At 36.6% G+C, this 19,512-nt stretch overlaps 1 protein-coding gene across 1 annotated transcript in view; it reads right to left on the bottom strand.

Moving 5' to 3' along the window:
• LOC139122032 (uncharacterized) overlaps positions 1–19,062 on the bottom strand; it is a 66,033-nt gene extending 46,971 nt beyond the window's left edge. Inside the window, exons 1-7 of the mRNA XM_070687397.1 lie at positions 18,955–19,062; positions 17,245–17,453; positions 15,781–16,418; positions 13,961–14,305; positions 12,641–12,794; positions 11,938–12,155; positions 10,900–11,065 (exon numbers count right to left, since the gene is read on the bottom strand). Coding sequence (XP_070543498.1) covers positions 10,900–11,065; positions 11,938–12,155; positions 12,641–12,794; positions 13,961–14,305; positions 15,781–16,418; positions 17,245–17,408 — 1,685 coding nt within the window. The 5' untranslated portion in view covers positions 17,409–17,453; positions 18,955–19,062. The remainder of the gene's footprint in view (positions 1–10,899; positions 11,066–11,937; positions 12,156–12,640; positions 12,795–13,960; positions 14,306–15,780; positions 16,419–17,244; positions 17,454–18,954) is intronic.
• Positions 19,063–19,512: the final 450 nt, after the last annotated feature.

The raw sequence follows: 19,512 nt of genomic DNA, 5'->3' as shown, positions 1-19,512 counted from the left end.
ACGTTACACTTCAATGAAGTTCAGAAAACATGATTTTGACACTCTGATTTTCATGTTCTGCTCCTTGAAAGACTGGGTACACTAAGGCATTATCCGTCAAATTTTATTCATTATTGCACTTTAGACAAAATTACTTCTTAACATACTTCATGTACTACATTTAGCAGACTTCTTTACAATTTAGAATATGTACATTTCCAGGATGGATAAAGATATGACTTTGTTTCACACTTGAATTTGGAGGATATTAAAGACTGGAGATACAAAAAGTTATACAAGACAATTAGTAAACCTATACATATCACTGCAGAATATTTGGTAATTTATGAGAAGAAAGTCACAGTTTTGGCAGTCTTTTTTACTCGAGAGGAAATGATATACCTTGTCAAAAATAACGAATATCTCAAACACTATGGGTGCAGGTAATTGTATAATTACGGCAGGATTGTGAAAACAACCTCCTGGGAAGTGAAATGATATATAAAGATATCAAAGTCATATTTGAAATGAACATCCCTTTCCAGCTATGTCAAAATTCAATAACTGCACTGTAGTGACTATCTCTGCGAATCATACAATGTATGGTGTGTATAGGGAATGAATTCAAAGAAAGTTTGTCACCTTCATTATCTATGTTGGTGTCTAGCATTCTACAGTTGAGTTGTATGCAGGACAAGACGAGCAAAGGAATTTCAGCCTTGAAATATCTAAACATCATATACAGGATCATTTTTGTAATTTCTATTTTTGGAATCAAAGTACTATCACCTATTCATTTGACTTTCCACAACTAAGAATAATGACTTCCACACTGACTTAAATTTGATATCTCGTAACATATTTTTCTCAAATCAATTTTAGAACAGACAGTCATATTTAAGTACAAAAAAATACAAAACATGCCCACTTTACTGTTGGCACCTTTTTCCATCCTTAAAAAAATTTTTAAAAATTATCGACAAAAACCATGAATCAGCTACCTTGAAAACATTTTAGGCTGCCATCCCTCAATACTCATGGCAGCAATATTTTAATCTTTACAACAGAAAACTGATAGTGTTTCACACCGCCGGTGAATTTGAAAAAAAGCCAATGTCTACCAGTACCATTGCAATATACACAAAAAATATCACAGGTACATTAATACTGGCCATAGGAAAACAGTTTCAAATAAATTTTAAAAATTCCTACCAAAAACTTGTTGTGAAATCAAATGTGCATGGCCTATAGTACAAAGTAGTCTATACAAAGGAAATTAGATAAAACATATGCAAAAATGGAACTGCTATACTTTCTTCTATTTATTTTTTATCTTTCCTATTAAACATAATATCAATACAAAATGTTAGGAGTTTGCACAATATTCTGTGCCTGGTGTTAACAAATCATATTATGGCCATGGAGCTGTGACTTGGTTAACATGACCGTACTCGTCCGAGTATAAGCCCCCGGTTCGGCAACACTAAACAGCGGTTAAAACTAGGGGAGGGGCTTATACCGAGCAACCCCATGTTATCTGGCATGGACGCTTAATTTTGCTAATTTTATGCACGATTTTTTTCAACACCACTCGATCTTTCTATCGCTTTCAAAATCGACTTACACATCCAAAGAAATTGATTGTACAATCTCTGAATACAGAAGTGACATTTTGGTGAAATTTCAGCGTCGAAAAAACCCCCAAACTTGAAACAAAGACGTCATGTATGCTGCTGATCAACAGTAAGTAATGTGAACAGGCATGCATTGCCCACATCGAAGGCAACTCAATATTCCATATCAAACTGTCTACATCTTGTGAAAACAACAACATAGCAGTGAAAATTGTAATAGTCACCAGGAAAAGTCTTCACAAATGAAAGGATAATTGCTTCAAACAAAAGAAACTGCATGTTTCAAGCTTGAAAACATCGTGGCCGTGAATGAAAATAAACAATGGCGGACGTGAGTGAGACTATTCTATTTAGGCGAAGGGGTGAGTAGGGTCAAAGAATCAAGATAGTACTGGAAAAACGTGTCATTTTCCTTACGATATTGTCAAGGGAACTCCAGTTTCCCATTGTTTTAACATCTTTTAATAGTTTCTTTATTATCTAAAATTAATTTTACCACGTTAAATGACCAAATATACTCTCCTAACCTTTCTGTATTTGAGTTACACTAGGGTAGGGGCTTATACACGGATGTAATGCATTTTCTAAAATCCTCTAAAATCAGTAGGGGGGCTTATACACGAGCAGGGGCTTATACTCGGACGAGTACGGTATATACCATTTTAAAGCCTTCAATGGTGTTCCTGTCTGTATGTTTATCAAGTAATGCAGTATTTTGACTCAATCTTTGAAATCAGTATAGTTGTGAACTTCTTTGCGAAAAAAAGGAGCTGCAATACAGCAGATTTAACTGACGATAATGTTGCTTCAGCGAGAGGCTTCTATTATGTGCATTACAAAAGTGATATTTACATGCAATTATGAACGGCAGTAGGGATAGGGTTATGGTACTCCTTTGTTGATTTAAACACAAATGGTATGATTGCACTTTATAAAAGATACTATGATGAGAAATCACAGGTAAAACTTTGTTCACTTGCCCAAAAACAGCAATGACAAATTCTTCTGGCAATTGCCATTTCCTAGGAATGACTACACATCATAGGAATGTCAAAGTTGAAGCCAAGTAGTGACTCTACAAAGACCAATTTAATATCTCCATTAATTGGTTTTTGATAGCAATTTTCAACACAAGAACATACAAATACCAGTACTGTGATTTTGTTTCTGGTCACAATCATCAAAAAAATAATTCTGTGTGATATTTGCCTGTCACAGCTTCTGAAATAACATTTTCAGGAAGGTGATAAACTGTCTTCATTTCATTATCTCTATCTTCCAACCACTTCTTGCCACAAGTCATGTAACAAGACAGAACTGGGGCCATCTGACACAAAGTTATATTTCCTCCAAAGTCAAATTCCATATGCACCACTTGATAATACACAATGTGACTGTGGCTTCTCTATAATATGTGTAAAAATCTGCTGCGTTTTTTACTTTTTTGTGGTTGTGAAAACAACACTGAATGTCAGGATAATTTAATCAGTTAACCATGGATATCAATGGTTTTACTGACTTCATCAGACACTCTGCTTTGAGGAATGAAAACCTATCTCAACTGAACACCTTCGGTAAAGACCATGTTAAGGGAATCACAACTGACTATATAACATTTGAACTACATTTAAAGCTATCAACACTTCTGTTAACTTCTAAAATTGTATTTTTTCACTCGATGAATCATGGAAGGTATATGAAATTCTCAAAAATTATGGTTTTCACCGGGACAAAGTTAAATTGAAACAAAATAAAAGAGTTCACTGCTGAACAGAAACAAAAAACACCATAAAAGCTTAGTAGTACTGTTCACAAAGAGAAAGTTTGTTACAAATTCAAATACATCCACTGCATGTAGATCATTGTAAATGTAAACCTTCAACATAATTTCTAGTGAACCAATCCATTCCTGTTAACCCCCGTTCCTATTCTGCCCTACCCTACCCTACCCTACGCTACCCTAACCCAAAGTCCTATCGAATACACAAGTATCATATGCAAGCAGTATTTCCAACTTGGATTACAATCTAATCGAAATCAAAAATAAAGATGGTGTTAACTCTGCTTGTACTTCGCTAATGTCACTCTGCTTGCTTGAGAGAGTAGGAAGACAACCACAGCACACAAGAATACAAAACAACAGGCAAAGGTAAAAATGTTGCCATCTCCACATCTGATTTGAACCACATTGTTTGGTGTGAGGAACATCTATGAATTTTGTGTACTGTACTCAGAATCACTTCAATATTTGCTATAGACAAACTCAGGCTGATCATGATGACCTTTTTTTCTGTTGTGTCATTATAGGTAAAGTAAAGCTATTTACAAAACATGACTCAAGTCTTTTCTGTGTCACATTTTACCCTTTCCAAATATCATTCACTTTTCTTAGATCATCAACGTCTTTTTTATAAAACCGAATGAACCCTCAACTTTCACCACCATGGTTTTACCCAAACTTATCATTATTAATAGTGAGTGTGGACCTGTCAACAGGGAACTGAAAATGAACAGACTCTGCTCACGTAATGCTGGGTTCCCTTACCAGTATTTAATCTCTGCTAAAATACACAATACTTACTCAGGCCAAAGAGGCATATTCCTGATGAGATGAAGCAGAGGTTTAATTGTCTCAAGGGCCTTACAAATTCAATAGAATACAATACACATGGAAGAGAGTATGTAGCATGTCAAAATACATCGCTTAACCCTTTCACCCTCAGTTCCCTGTATACAGGTCCAACTTTACCATAGAAAACAATGGATTTGGGATAAACCCATGGTGGTGAAAGGGTTAAGTATATGACATATCTAACTGGTCTGAACTCTTTGTACACTGCTTAATTCATTTGACATTTAGTGTTCACTTGGAATGTACCATATTCCTGATAGCATCAGGTAAAAAAGTCTGATAGCAGCGCACCAACAATGGTGAATTTTACCCTATTCTCAACATGGTTTATTCCAATCCTATTGTTTTCTACTGCAAAGTTAGACCTCTACAATGAGAATCTGGGGTGAAAGGGTTACCTGATACAAATCACATCTCTGCATCCATAGAGTTGTCACTACAAACTTATTGAGCACACTCTTATGTTCCCTGTCCCGTAAAAAAAACACATTTAAAAATTAGGGTCCTTCAAATCTTCAAGAAATTGAAATCAAAGGCCTTGCAAAACAAAGTGGTGATTCTCTGGATTCTTTTTAAGTAAAATATCATTTAGGCTTATAGTGTATCAGCACAAGACATGTAAAGAACACACAAACTTTGGTTTCATCTGAAAAATCTGCATTTCGAAGTGGACTAGTTTCAAGTTTTGGCTCTATAGTTCACCACATCTCTCATAATATTAAAATAAACACCAATACTATCACTTTTCTTCTTCTTCAGATACTAAAAATGTTACTTCCTAACATACAAATGAATCATAGGGACATTATTCAATACAACAACATGACAAGGTTACCCTGTTAGACCTGCTTTCACTAATCCTGACAATGATACATTCTTTCAATAAATTGATATCAATGTAGGCAAACTTTCCTTTATAACTGTATTCCGTACAAAAATGATTGAAAACTATAGAAAATACCGTCAATGACGCTGTACCTTCTCTAATGTGTGGCCAGGTCAGGTAATTGGTTGTTGGCATGGAGTTGTTGGTAAATAGTTGATGATGTAGGGGCATGAGGTGGGATATGGACCCAAAGAACCCAATAGATGATTAAATACATCAATCAAAAAAATTCTAAGCTACAGTATAAACTGCCTAAAGATAGTTCAATGTGGGAAAAAGTTAAATAATTCAGAAATAAGAATTCACAGTCCAAAATAGTAATGACGCACTTCCTTACTGACCTGAGTGCATGTGAAATACACAACCTGACATCTGTAAATTAAATGTATACCAAGTGATCATTTTAAGTCACTTTTAACTGTTTTAATGGATTTTCCAAGAGTCCTGTGAAAATGATGAAAAACGCTTATCTGGTCTTGTGTTTGTATAACCTCATGGCTGATAATTGTCATAGTATTGAAAAAAAATTGAAAGTGAAGAAATTACTGTTTTTAATAGGCATGTTTTCCTTGAAATACATGACCGTGTAAAGAATATATGCTAAAAGTGTTTAAAAGTAAATTTCTTTTCAAAAAATAATTTAATCTGTGACCAAAGGATTTTTATTCTTTGAGTTTACAAATTCAAACATTGCAATTTGTTCAATCATCTTGTGCAGTGCAAAATTTATAAAATGACTGAAAAATAAACAAATTGGCAGAATTACAGTCTTTGTGATGTAAATTATGGGTTGACATCACGATAACTGTTAATCTGTTTGAAGTACTAATATACTATAATTTAAAAAAGAAAAGTTTATGCAGAAACGGTAACATATATTGTCAGCAATGTAGTGTTAATTTTGACTTTACATCAAAATGTGCCTTTTCTAGATACCAAATATATAGGGCGAAATATTAAAATCAGCCATGTTCAGCAAAATCCACACAACAGCATTGATCCTTTTCTAATTTCATTTGATTTGCTTATGTTATCCTTGTATGACAGTCAGTACAATATGGAACTTGAACACAACACAGTGAATAAGTATGCTGTAAATGAAATGGTGTGGCTGCATCCACATGCAGCAATAGGAGTGCCTTTGTCTCTCACCCCTCATTTCCAACCTGTCCCCTCCCTGAAAAATAGTTTGGTCTTATATTTATAATGTTAATAATTTCTGTATTTGCTAAAATGTGCGCATCTCAAAAACTTTTGATCATAAACATTTTCATTGTTTTTTATAGCTGACCAGTCAGTTAACCTGTTTATATTGAATATTTGCGCAATTTTCCCGCAGTATTTGACATTTTCTGAATACCTTCTTATTCAGTTTGTCATTTTCTAAAAGTTTAAATGCTCCATTGTGTGGTCAAGCTTTCCACAAGCATTAAATGTGGTACTTCATATAGGAGGGTCTGCCTCTAGAGGGCGGGCATCATGAATAGTGTTTGTTGGTTAATTCTTCCACCTAAACTTCTGATTGTACTGTAAACATTGAACATGGCCGACGTCCGATTTTCCTGTCTAAAACTTTCACTCATTTTCGTTCATATGACTCTGAAACTCCAGGAAACGATTGGGAAGAAAGGGTTATCTTGAAATATTGAGGTACTCGCCGATATTTTGCAAAATAAATGAGAAAAATGCAAGGAAAATGCCGACAGGTTTACACAATGACAGTTTTCAGACTCGGAGGCATATGATCATCTCTGCAGATTATGCAACAGGCCAAGATCACGTGAGGCCATGAGGGGATATCCACGCAACTCAGTACCAAACACTAGCGCTCACAGAGTGAGCAAACACAAAGTGAGTACCCCTTACGTCAGCTCAGTAGTCTGTAATAGATTGTAGTCAACTAAGAAACCTTGGAGAAAGGCTTAACACTGTGGCTATGCCGCTAAGTCCCTTTTCATTTTTGTCATAGCTCAAAATCGTTCTCCCACACCTCAACCTGAGCCATGAACACCCCACCAGTTTATGATATGACCCATCACAATGGCATGACGTCAACGGATCTTGACAGACGGAAGTCTTGACAGACGGAAGTACTTGACAGCAGCATACTGGTTTTCAACTCTAATACCTTCTCTGTCTATAAATAGACACGAGAAGGATTGAAAACTATAGAAAAACTGGCCATGCAATACACAATACAAATCATTGGTGTTATGTCTTGTAGACTTACTCATTATAGAAGAACAAACATACATGTACCAAACCATAACGACACTTGATTGTTGCATATAAAAATGAAGCCATGTATACACTCCACCCTTATACGTAAAGAAAATTCTATTTGAAGCCTGAATATTCAAAGTCTATGCCAAACAAGCTTCATTATATGAATATTATTTTAATAGTGTTAGGTTGCGTACTCTAGATGCCATACAATTCAAACTGACCATAGACCTTTCCCAAAAACTCAAGTCACAGAAAATTCCCTCAAGACCACGAAGGGTCAACGACAAATCCTGACAAAATCCCTTGCACACCCTACAACAGTATCGTGGTATTTCTACACCTAAAAGACCCTTGATTACCCCTGCACAAAAAATAATACTGTTTAAAAATTCCTTTTCTGAGAGGAAAAAGAACAAATTGTATCGATTTGAATCAAATAAAAAGAATATCCAATTCATCAAAAAACTTGAACATTTCTTAAAACCAGTAAAACAAAATATTGTGTATGACCAAATTAAGCCATGAAGTAAAATCTTGTTTATATGTCACATCCAACCCATGGGCTTATTTCTTGACTGCTGTATTCAAATTTTAACTGTGATTCTATCTATCTATTCTATCTATGTGGCCCATCAAAATCACAACCAGCTAGTTAGTGATATACTCGCAAAATCATATGAGGCTTCTTGATTATGTCAAGTACCTATATTGTAGCTTAGAAAGGGACAAATAGTAAATTAAAATTGGCAAGCTGTCCCTTGCACCCATCCCCTCACACCACCTTAACCCCATAAATACTATAATTGTAATATTGTATCTGAACATTAATGATGATGGCCAACTGCCCCTGTAGTTTTGAAGTAAGATATTTTCAATTCACTGAGTCTACAGGATAATTTGGTTCATTCCATCCTTAAAAGATCAAGGAAATCAGTGTCTTGGTATCTGTCATTAGAGATCAATTCTTCTTCTCTTCAACATCTCACATAGCATATCTTTTATCAAAACATCATCCTTACCATTTATAATACAAGCAACTGCTAATGAGGTTGTTTTAATGATTTACACAGCCTTAAGACTACTGAGTTGTCTCCACTTGTACATGAAATTTCTCATATCATACATGTGAGAGTTTTTGACTTTGCTAGGAGATCCTTTGCTGGTTTCTATATAATTTCTACAATGTGTGAAAAGAAACTAATGAATGGTGTGATTTCTGAGAAAAACGTTTACCTCAGCATGGGTTGGATGAAAGTAGATCTTTTAAGTTTGTAGAAATGTATGATATACAGAAACTATGAATCTAGAAGATCAATACACTGTTTAGATTACATCAACTCAACCTAACCACCTATAAGAAAAAGACTGATGATTGTCAAGGTATCACACCAATGCAGCTACAGTGTACTTCCAAGCTAATTTCAATTTTACTGAAACAATTACTTGAGTTTTGTTCATTGATACAAAACATACTTTCCTACAGCTCAGATAGTTTCAAAATGTCTTTGCATTTGTTAATTTGATTTTTGAAGCTAACTTTCTATTAAAGTGAGGATTTATTAGCTGGGAAGAGAATGTGTCGGAATGGTGAACACTATCTTCTGTGACAAGTTGTTTTAATCACAGGAGGGACTGTGTTCTAATAAATGCATTCAAAGTATCATAAAATGCTAAATACTTCAATGGTACCAGAGTGAAATCTTGCTTTCTCAGGTTAACTATTGTTGATCATCTGTAGTTCAAAACTAAATGAAACCCATCGTGGCTGTATAAAAACTTTTGTAGGTATACACATAGAAAGAGATTTACAAAAGGAAGGCCCACCATCTGACTGGACCACAGATCTACTCTTTGACATTTTAAGGAACTGGCTTAATTACTATAGTTCGGTAGATGGTGTTTTTTCTATCAATTAACTTGTTCAGCCTTCTACACAAATATGCAGAAGAAGTTTTTACTGTAAGTTGCTTCTAGAAGCAATAAAGTTCAAACAATCTAATGATGCACCAGCCCATCAGCTGTGATTAGGCAGTCAATTTCTTTTTTCTCTGCACCTTCATACATTTCTAATTCCATTGTTACTGACAGTGTTTGAATTTGAAGTCTAATTATTCAGAAGATATGACCAGGAACTGTCATATATGAATCACTGGCCCACAGTCTGTTACAAAATGAAAGACAAGAATATTTCAGAAATAAGATTGTAGTTACTGTAAGTAGAGACAGCTAATAGGGACTTAAAAAGTAGAAACAGGGCAGTTGTTTCAAAGTATGCTGATGCTAGATGTATTACACAAGGCACACTGAAGGCAAAATTGGCCTACTTGAACAAATTCACGACAGCTAAAAAACTTCAGGAGAGCCAACAAAAACCTGTCGTCACTCTGAACTCACAGTTCTATGAATGTTAACTGCATTGTACAATCAGAGAGCTGCTCTTCTATCAATACAGTCATAAAGACAGGCTGAACAAACTCAGAAAAAACCTACTTGAAAGCAGGTAGAATCATCATTTGGCAAACAAAGGAAAAAAGTACTCTCTTCGACATTGGTAAAGGCTTGCAAGTCAATTTAAATCTTTTTTTTTTTAAATCAATGCACTACCGGAAAGACTTCCTGCCATATTTAAAAACCAAAGCTCTCTAATATATAATTAACAAGCTACATTTTGTTTTGTATCATTTAATAAAAAAAATACTTGCTTTCAAAAGACAAAATATAATAGACTTTACATAAATAATGTTTTTTTTCAATTTTTGTTAATATTTTCTTGTCAGTAGAATTAAACATTGCCTGAAACACTTGGGCACCATCACTCAGGTAGTTGCTATTACTCTTGGTTTGCAGAATAGTTTTGCAACACTGTTAGTTGGCATGTGACCATTTTGAAAATTTTGGAAATTTAGCTTTATCCAACTAGATATATTCACGAGAACATTATGTTTTCACTAAGATAAACATTATAGGACTGTTGACTTGACAAGTCGGTGTAAATTCATGAACAATGAGCAAACATGGATGAACTATGTGCTCAATGTCTTGATGCAATTTGACATTAAATAACCAATCACTGTTGAGTTCCTCTACATACTGTAGACTTTCAAAGTCACAGAGCCATACATTCAATTCTCTTCTAAGAGCTTTGTTCTTTCCAATACCACACACAGACAATCCCCACATCCGCAGAATTTCAAAACAACTACTTTAAAATCTAAAACTCTTGAACTTCCACATCTGAGCTGCCGATGTAAATTTGGCACATCAGAGGTGCTGACTTTTCATCAAATACATGCTCTCATTCAAGGTGCTGAATTCCACAAATCCTGACAATTGGCATCAATTACGCATTATGCTGGCTTCCCAACCCACGACTTCAACAGTAAACAGCCTAGCTGAGCTGTATGTAAAGTTTACTCCCAAACGGGGAGAGATACTGGATACCTGCCTCTGTAAATACTTTTTTTGGGATGCCGACATCACATAAATACAAAGTACCCATGTTCTTTGTGATATGTAATGGCAGGCCAACAGCTAATGTATACCTGGTTTCAATTTCTTGCTCACAGGGTGGATCCAGACTGAGCACTGGTGCTTTGTTTTTGTTGGCCCATCGAATCACATCATGGTACCATTGCTGATCATGGAGGAAGGAGTTCTCTCTGCAATCCAGGGCATTTATAATCAGATCTACAGGAGAATTCAGTAGATCTGTGGAAGTCAATGAAGAGAGAACACTGTTACTGAAGATACTTTTGCTAAGGATACCATTGCAGCTTTTATGTACACTTTCAAAATTAAGGGTCATTTTTAAAGTCTTTATATGAAGATGAGGTTAACTCAAACTTATCCTGCCAAGTTGATCAGTCATTATCAGGTCAAGTTGGACAAAAACAAGTGAGGCATAATATGTTCAATATGTTACATTTTAACAAAGACGAAAACATTCAAAGGTCCCTGAATACACAAACAATGTAAACTGATTTAACCTGCTGCGACATAAATGCCAAGTAGGTAAAAATATGGGTGCGTTTTGGTACAATATTGAGCTTTACCGATATGGCTGATCGAGTAGTGACTGGCTTAGTAGAAAAAGGGTTAAGGGAACAGAACTATCCCAACAAGACATATTACTGATGCATGAATAAATATACTGGAAAAGGGAAATGCATTAATTCAGACAAAATCTGAAATTTTATCTTTCACAATTTTCTGGAAAGAGATGATTTTGCTTGTCTTTGCTTCATAATATGTATATTGGTCTTTGCTTCATAATATGTATATTGACATAAAAAGGAACTGGATGAGGCAGAAATAAAATGTGAATAACCTGTAGCACAGTACAATACTCTACATGCTTTACACATTACAAATGTCAGCAAGTTTACTTTCAAACCTGACAAATGCAGGATGTCATCGACATCCCTTAGATCGCATGAGAAGTGGCTGTCTGTTTCAGGATCACCACCCCACACGCCCACCCCCCCTTTGCCACTACCTAATCCTGAAATGGACCCACCAGTACACAGAATTTGACACAAACTTTGTCATGGGTTTACTGTTTTTAATGTTTATTCACTGACCTTTGACACACTGTGTTAATACGCCATCTGTTTGTTTGTAAATTTCAACTTCTGTTGTCAAACACTCTGCCATTTTGACAAAACTTGGCAGGAATACGGTAACATCTACATCTTGATTGGCTAAGTGCCTTGCACAGCTAACTCCCTGGGCACCATAGAAATGAGGTCCACATAGAACAACAATGGTAGGCCTTTGTTGAACATTATGTGGGTTGAGTCTAGAAGGGAAAATATGGATAAAAGTAATGATCATGCATACGATCAATAGGTAACTCTGTATGTATGACTTATTGAGGCTGTATACCATATTTCAATACATTGTAGATGTCCAGCAATGAACTACATGTACCAGTACTGTGAGCTTGAACTTTGTGAATGCATGGTGGTGTTGTAAATACATACAGCTTGTCACTGCTGAACTTTAAGTTTTTTTGTAAAGAATGAGGGATTATTGTGCCTTAAATTGTTCATGTTATTCCATATTATCACATTCCTGTTGTGTCTCGCTGTTCTTGTGTCTGATATCTAAGTGTTAACTACACCAACTGTAAATTGTATTCCATGAAAGCTCAAGCAATATAGCTGGTTTATCTGGTGGTGATATCCAGAGTAATCTAATCATGAAAGCTGTAGTAACATTCAGAGTTTCAAGTCCTATCCTGAGAGTGAGAGGGTAAATTATTTTGTAGAGACAAAAAAATACCTGCTTGTTCCTCCTAGATTGGCTATAGCAACATGACAGCCTGCTAGTCCAACAAGTTCTATTCTCTTTGCTGCACTTAGTCCACACTTTTCTGAAGACTGAAATATCTTCTCTCTAAGTTCATTTGATATGGTGGGAACCCTTACCCCATTGGCTGGAAGGTAAACACATGAAAATGATGACATAAAAATCTGATCATTCATCTCTGTTCTCCAGTACAAATGTATATACCAGTCAACGATTGAAAATAAGTGAACCTTTCCCTAGCAGTCACTGTTCAATAGAAATAGAATCAGGAACTAATCATTCTGGTCAAGGCTATCACTGAAAGATACTGTCCAATATGCTGAATGGTCAGTAAAGTTAGTGAAGAAGGGCATTATTTGGTACGTGGCGTTGCTTTTCAGAGGCACCAAATAATTTTAGCCAGTCTTCCAGAAAAAAGACACATAGCACCAATTAAATTCACTGGCGCTAATGGGGTTTTGACTGTGATAGCCATCATGGATTTGATCACGTAACTTGGTCACCGCTTGGTCTACAGAGAGTAACCAATTCCTGTCCTACATGCATACTGTGCACCAAGAAGGGCCACAGAAAACTGGACTACTGCACCATCCAAACATTACAGTGTGACAAGGTTTATACAAGCATGCAGATATTATCACTTCTTCTGAAACTATACTTACAACTAATAAAGTGGAATTCCACATCCAAGAATACTTCATGAACAAGTGAATTATTGTATAGCAATGGTACTGATACACATACATAAAAGTACATACACTAATCTGTTAGCAGCATGTCCACTTTGCTTAAATATTAGTCGGAAAGCTAGCTTCAAGGTATACTGTCACCTGTTCCAATTTTGCCACAGTTACCAAGGAAAGAGAAATCTAACCAATCACAGATTTTAAGCGGGTGGCCGCTTTTTAAAAACAGCGCCCTCAAATGGGCATTTTGAATACCAAGGAACGCCCCTTTGACCATATATGGGCATATTTAGATTACAGGTGACTGTATACCTTTCAGCAATGCTTGTCAACAGTCAACTATTTCAGAGAACACAGCAAGTACAGATACATACGAGAACTGCCTTCAATTTTTTTACCTCCCTTGGAATGCTCATCAATAATAGTACTGTACGTGAGGCAGATGTTCTCAACATCATGATGAAACCGATAATAAATTTTAAAACACCGTATGTTGCATGCTAATTTACTTCAATAGAAAGTTGACATCAGAGATAGTATTAGATACTACAGACTACATGTGTTAATAGTAAATGATGCAGTAAAGAAAATTTTTATCATTACTCACTTGAGTTGTAAGTCTTTTGGCCAATACTGTGAGGTACTACAATATCTTCGATCATCAGAGACTGACTTAAGACATTCTCATCGTGTCTGTAATTCTTCTTTTTCTTGTTGATCATCTCGAGAGTCAAGTCATCTTTGCTTTGTGTTTTGTTTATCTCTTCAAATATTGCAGCTTTGTCAAACAAAGCCAAGTTCTTTTCAAAATCAAATTCTGTCATGTAGGTATCATCAATAGGAGCACTGAAGCACGCTGCATCCCTTGCCCTCATTTTCTGACTGTTTTTGCTGCCGTCTATGACTCTTGGAGCACTGCTTGGAGGTTTCTTTCTTACATCCATAGAACTAACTGTAATTAGGAAATATGTGTAGTAATGTACAGTAATGTTGGCTTAGGGGCGACGTCAAAAGATCGATGTTTGAAAAAAAACTTAATTGCTTAAGTTTGGGGGTGGGGGGTTTTTGGCCAAATTAATTTCTGTGCAGTCAAAAACGATTTAACGTCTTTTTGGCAAATTTTACGATTTCAAGGCTGTTTTTTGTACGCTACAACCGATCCAGTCACCCGTATTTTTGTTACTTTATAATGGTTTTCAATTTTTATTTAATTCAATGGTACATTGGTACGTCGTTTGAAAGAATTAGTACAGGGTATGAGTCCGCAATGTTTTTCAATTTTAGGTCAGTTAAGTTAGAAGGGGGGGGGGGGGGGGGGGGGGGGGTCTGAGGCCAAACTTAAGCAATTAAGTTAGATTTATTATGTTGAACTTTTGATGTTGCCCCTTAGTGGACTTGAAGGTTCATCACTTCCTTTGTCAAGAGCAAAAACTTGTAGAAATATAAGTCCAGCTTGCATCACTTCAATGCTGATTGTAGACTCTCTCACAGCCTCTTTGTTTGCTATGCAGTTATGCACCCTCAACAGTCTTTCTCACAAGTGACGCTCACCGAGCAAGCCGTACTGTAGCATGGCGGACCTCGCCGGCTTTTTCGGCTCGCCAAGCTGAGCTTTGCTCAGCTCAACTGCTGAGGGCGGTATTATGGTCTGTGGTGAAGCCAACAAGGGGCTGTGAGAGAGAGTCTATGCTGAATGACAGTCTAAACATGAATGTTTATTTATCAACTTAAGTATCAAAACTTCTAAACTTGTTCATTGGCAGCTGTTTTGGAATTCAGCTTATCATACTTTTTGAGATGTTAGGCTGTCAAATACAATAAAATTCAACACGGTAAAATTAGATTGACATCTAAGCTGTGAACAAATTCATTCACTTTTGGGCATTGTCTGAACCATTATTGATGTACTGGATATCACATAGTGCCATAATCAAGTTTGCTTGACCTCTATTCACTTTCAATCATACAGGGTTATTAGTGTTTACTGGTCCCTTTGTCCAAAACAACAGCAAAGTAAATGGTAACAGAAAAAAGAACTTCAATTTGGAGGAATGATTCTTTTCTACAAAAACTGTTATAGAGTGGCATGTTTTAATACCATAATCCCCAAATTTTTCCATCTCCCAAAGTTTATACTTCACACCTCATGGGTGTATTTCTATGTCAAAAGATCATTTGAATACTTGATCAACTTATATGTGCACTTCAGAAAACCAACTACCAAATTAATGTGGTTTCATATGCAGTCCATCCAATATCTGTCAATCGGCAAACTATTGAGGATCATGTTTGAAACGCTACTACTTCCATCTAACAATTCAATTGTTTCGGTAGACCAGGGAATGTTTGACTATTAAGCAAGAGATAAAATAAGTAAATTGAGAAAAACATGAAGAAGTAAAGCAATAACATTAGAATTTGACTGACCTGAATTATTCCTTCTCCTGCCAAATGCAGTACTTTTGCCAGTTCCAAGATAATCATCTGTCGTTGCATTGGCAGGCTTTTTCTGGTGTCCCTTGACTTCTCCAGAATCCTGCTTTCTTAGATTGAATGTGATTCCATTACTGTTTGGGGGAGATGGACTGTCAGGTTTTTTCGGTGTCGACTGAGGTAGATCACCATTTGCTTTTTTGTGCTGCAACACACCATTCCCAGTACTTCCTAGAGTACCCTCTGGCAGGGAGGAAGAGAGATTGCTAGGAGCGGTATCCGCTCTCCTTATGACCTCTGACCTCTTGCCTTTACTTGGTGTGGACTTTTGATTTCCGTAACCCTGAGATTTTTCTCCTCTTTGTCCAGAGCTTGACATCTGAAATGCGTTGTTTGCCAGTTTCTTGGGGAAGACATCACTACCATTCTGGAGTGATGTATTGTTATTATCAGGCTGAACTTTCCCACCATTTTCTAAGTTGCTGTATTTCAAGTCTGGCAAGTCTGCACTCTTTGCCTTCTTTGGAGTTGATCTTACAATGTAGTTCTTTTTGTTCTTTTCCCTCTCCTGCCTCTCTTTTTCAACATCCTCTGCTGTCTTCAAGATTTTCAAGTCTTTTATGTCTACCGCACTATCAAGGTGTGAATAAAAGAAAATTTGTTGCTTCTCTGTAATAAAACACTGTAAATTTCAAGCAACTGTCAAAGGATGTCATGATATCTATAAAAGTTATCCTTTTGGACTAATTTTTATAGAGAAGTAATACTCTTTCTAGTCATCCAATTTTGGCCAAAATAACAAGTACTCATAATAGTAGTTGATCCTGGCCTTAGTTGCATACAATGAGATAAAATACCTTGATTTGCCTAAGATTGATAGGCCGATGTTAGTCATGTGGTAAACCTTTTGGGACCAAATTTAGATGTCTTTGTTGAGCTCATGACATCTTCAAAATTATGAGCAGTTCAGGGTAATCTCAACTGGGACAGAAACATTGATATTTCAACTTTGAATGTCCATATTCAGACTTCTGATATGTATTTAACAGATGGCTCCTCAAATCAAATGGAATTTGTCACAAACTTATGTGCAAGTTTACTTGAAATTGAGCATACTTGTATGTTTGACTATGTTCAGTGTGGTCATAGTAAACTGTTCCCCTAACCTCGTTGCGACAAAGAGTACAAAAAATTTCATGTCCCTCCCCCATGTTTTTATAGTAAGTACAAGCTACAGTAATTCTTTATTATCTTGTTGGCCCTAGAAACTTTTAGTGATTTCAACTGAAGGAAACAGATTCATGTGATGATGCCTTACCGTCTTAGTCTTTAAGAAAAGTTATTTAGCATATTGACATTAGTTCTGTAACATACATGGCAGCTTCTAGTTTGACCTGGTTTCGATCAAACAAATACTGTGCCAGGATGGACACATTATAAAGTAACTTTTTCACTGACCTTATTGTAAGTTCAGGTACAGTACACTTGATACCATTTCGGTATGCTTGGACAAGTGAGATTGTCTGCATGGATTTATCTACCATAGAGACATGACCTTGGTATGTACCCAGTGAATCTCCACAATTGAGGGAAACCATACAACCCAAGAACTCTTCAGACATGATGTGTTCCAATTTCCTTGAACTGGTTACGTAATGAATTTAACACTGGAAAGAAATTTGGAAATTGATACATTAAATCATTATCTTTAATATCTTTCAAAATAGGTTCCACTGTTTTGATGATGACATACAAGCACATTGTTACTTACATAACTTCTTTGACATTATGTGAACACAATTATGCTTAGAGTTTGGGGCAAGACTGTGGCCCTGTGTACAGGTCTGTGTGTTCCCGTCGTTATACAGCCTCCACCAAAGCCCTGCAACGGTCTATGGAAATAACTGGGCTCTCTGCGGCAAGATTCAAAATGGCGATCTCCATGGGTAAACAACTTGTCCAGTACGTTATGTTTCAGAAAACAAGCGGTTTTGGATATTAGGAGAAGTTAATCACATCTTTTCTGGGGTCGGTTAGGAGGGAAAGGATTTTGTCCTGATAGAGCAGAATTTCGGCCAAAAAGACCGTTTTTTGTTGTTGTTGTTGTTGTGATCCGGATCCAGACTGCAGAGACCCCAGTTATCTCCATAGATCGTTGCACTGGCTGTGGTGGAGGCCGTATAACGCCGGGAACTAACAGACCTGTACACAGGGCTAGCAAGACTGAAGATATGAAGCCGACACAATTGACAAAGATGTTAAGTTTGAATTGTCAGTAACCAAGAGAGTCCGTCCACTCATACCATCAATCCCCATCAGAGCCCTCTATGAAAATCTATTTTAGTTCAAAACTAAAGATGTGTCCACTAATCTTCAGTCGTCCCGATTTTGGAAACATTAGGTTGCCAACTGTATGAGTACCAGTTTTTAAAAAGTGAAAAATATCACGCTAAATGTTCATGTCTATTAAAACTGTGACAAAAAAAATTTAAACATACAACGATTGAACTGAAAACAAGTTTTCGAACAATGTAATATCGAAGTACAGTTTATAAGCATGAACTCACGTCAAAGGTTAAAAGTTACTGTTTACATCCGGTAAATCGTTAGTCCCGTCAGCCGTTATATGCATTTGAACTAATAGAACTGCTTGAAGACCAGAAATTAGTCATTGTTTTTTTTATATCTGCACTGAACAGAACAAGAGAATGTTTTTTTACCACTCTTTATATGTAATAAAACTAAGTTATCAGTGGAACGCGCTAAGAATGTCCGAGGAGAGCGGCTCTGCCTCTTTGAAATGGAGGATATGTCGTAATATTACTAACAGTAACAATACACTGGTCTACGTTTACAGACACAGACGATGTACAGCATCATGCCATAAACTCGACATAAAAAAGTTTACGGCCTACGGTATCGCAGTTTACGTAACGTGGCAAAGATTCTACACAATCTGAATTGTATGTTGAAATTACACAAAAATCACGCGAAGAGTGAAAATATCGAGCGAGTTTCATGACGTAAAAGGCAGCCATGTTTGATCTAAACAAAGACAGGATTTTGTGTTTACGTCGGAGTCCATGGCTTTACCCTGTAATCTCGGGCTCTGTCCATTCATAATATACACAAATATAACCAAGCAAATTCAGATTACAAAGTTTTTACCTTAAGTATAGAATCCAAGCGAAACACTCAGTCCCCACTCGACACAATCTAGTCAACAACGAGCTCCGCAAGCGCTATGTTAGTCGTACCAAAATATATTCCTCAAGCGTTGCATTATGGGTACCTGAGTGTCATTTCCGGTTTGCTGTGCGCTGCATCTGCTCGACACCCCCGGCCGGCGTACTCTCAGCTCAGCAATCTCACTCTCTTTCAGTGCTTTGTTGTTGTTCGTTTGTTTGTTTGTTTATAAATACACACATAGAGTTGATAACAACATTGCTGAATCGTGAAGATGCTAGATATCTGGCCCAAAATGAGCCAACGTTTTTAGGGAGCGTTCTGCCAGTTAGGGAGCATTTGGTTTTTACGGGGGGGGGGGGGTCGGTGGAACTTCAGTGACAAATAAAATGTAAAAAGTGACCCCCCTCCAAATCAAATTTCTAAAATTCGACCCCCCCCCCCAAATTCATCAATTGTAAAATGTGACCCCCCCCCAAAAAAAATGTCATCAGGTTTGATTCATTAACCCTTCGCACCCTGTGGCCCTGGGCCGAAAAA

Source organism: Ptychodera flava, chromosome 21, assembly GCF_041260155.1.
Source record: "Ptychodera flava strain L36383 chromosome 21, AS_Pfla_20210202, whole genome shotgun sequence".
Taxonomy (NCBI): Eukaryota; Metazoa; Hemichordata; class Enteropneusta; family Ptychoderidae; genus Ptychodera; species Ptychodera flava.
The sequence above is the reverse complement of the archived record's forward strand: the minus strand, read 5'-3'. Positions and strand labels throughout refer to the sequence as shown.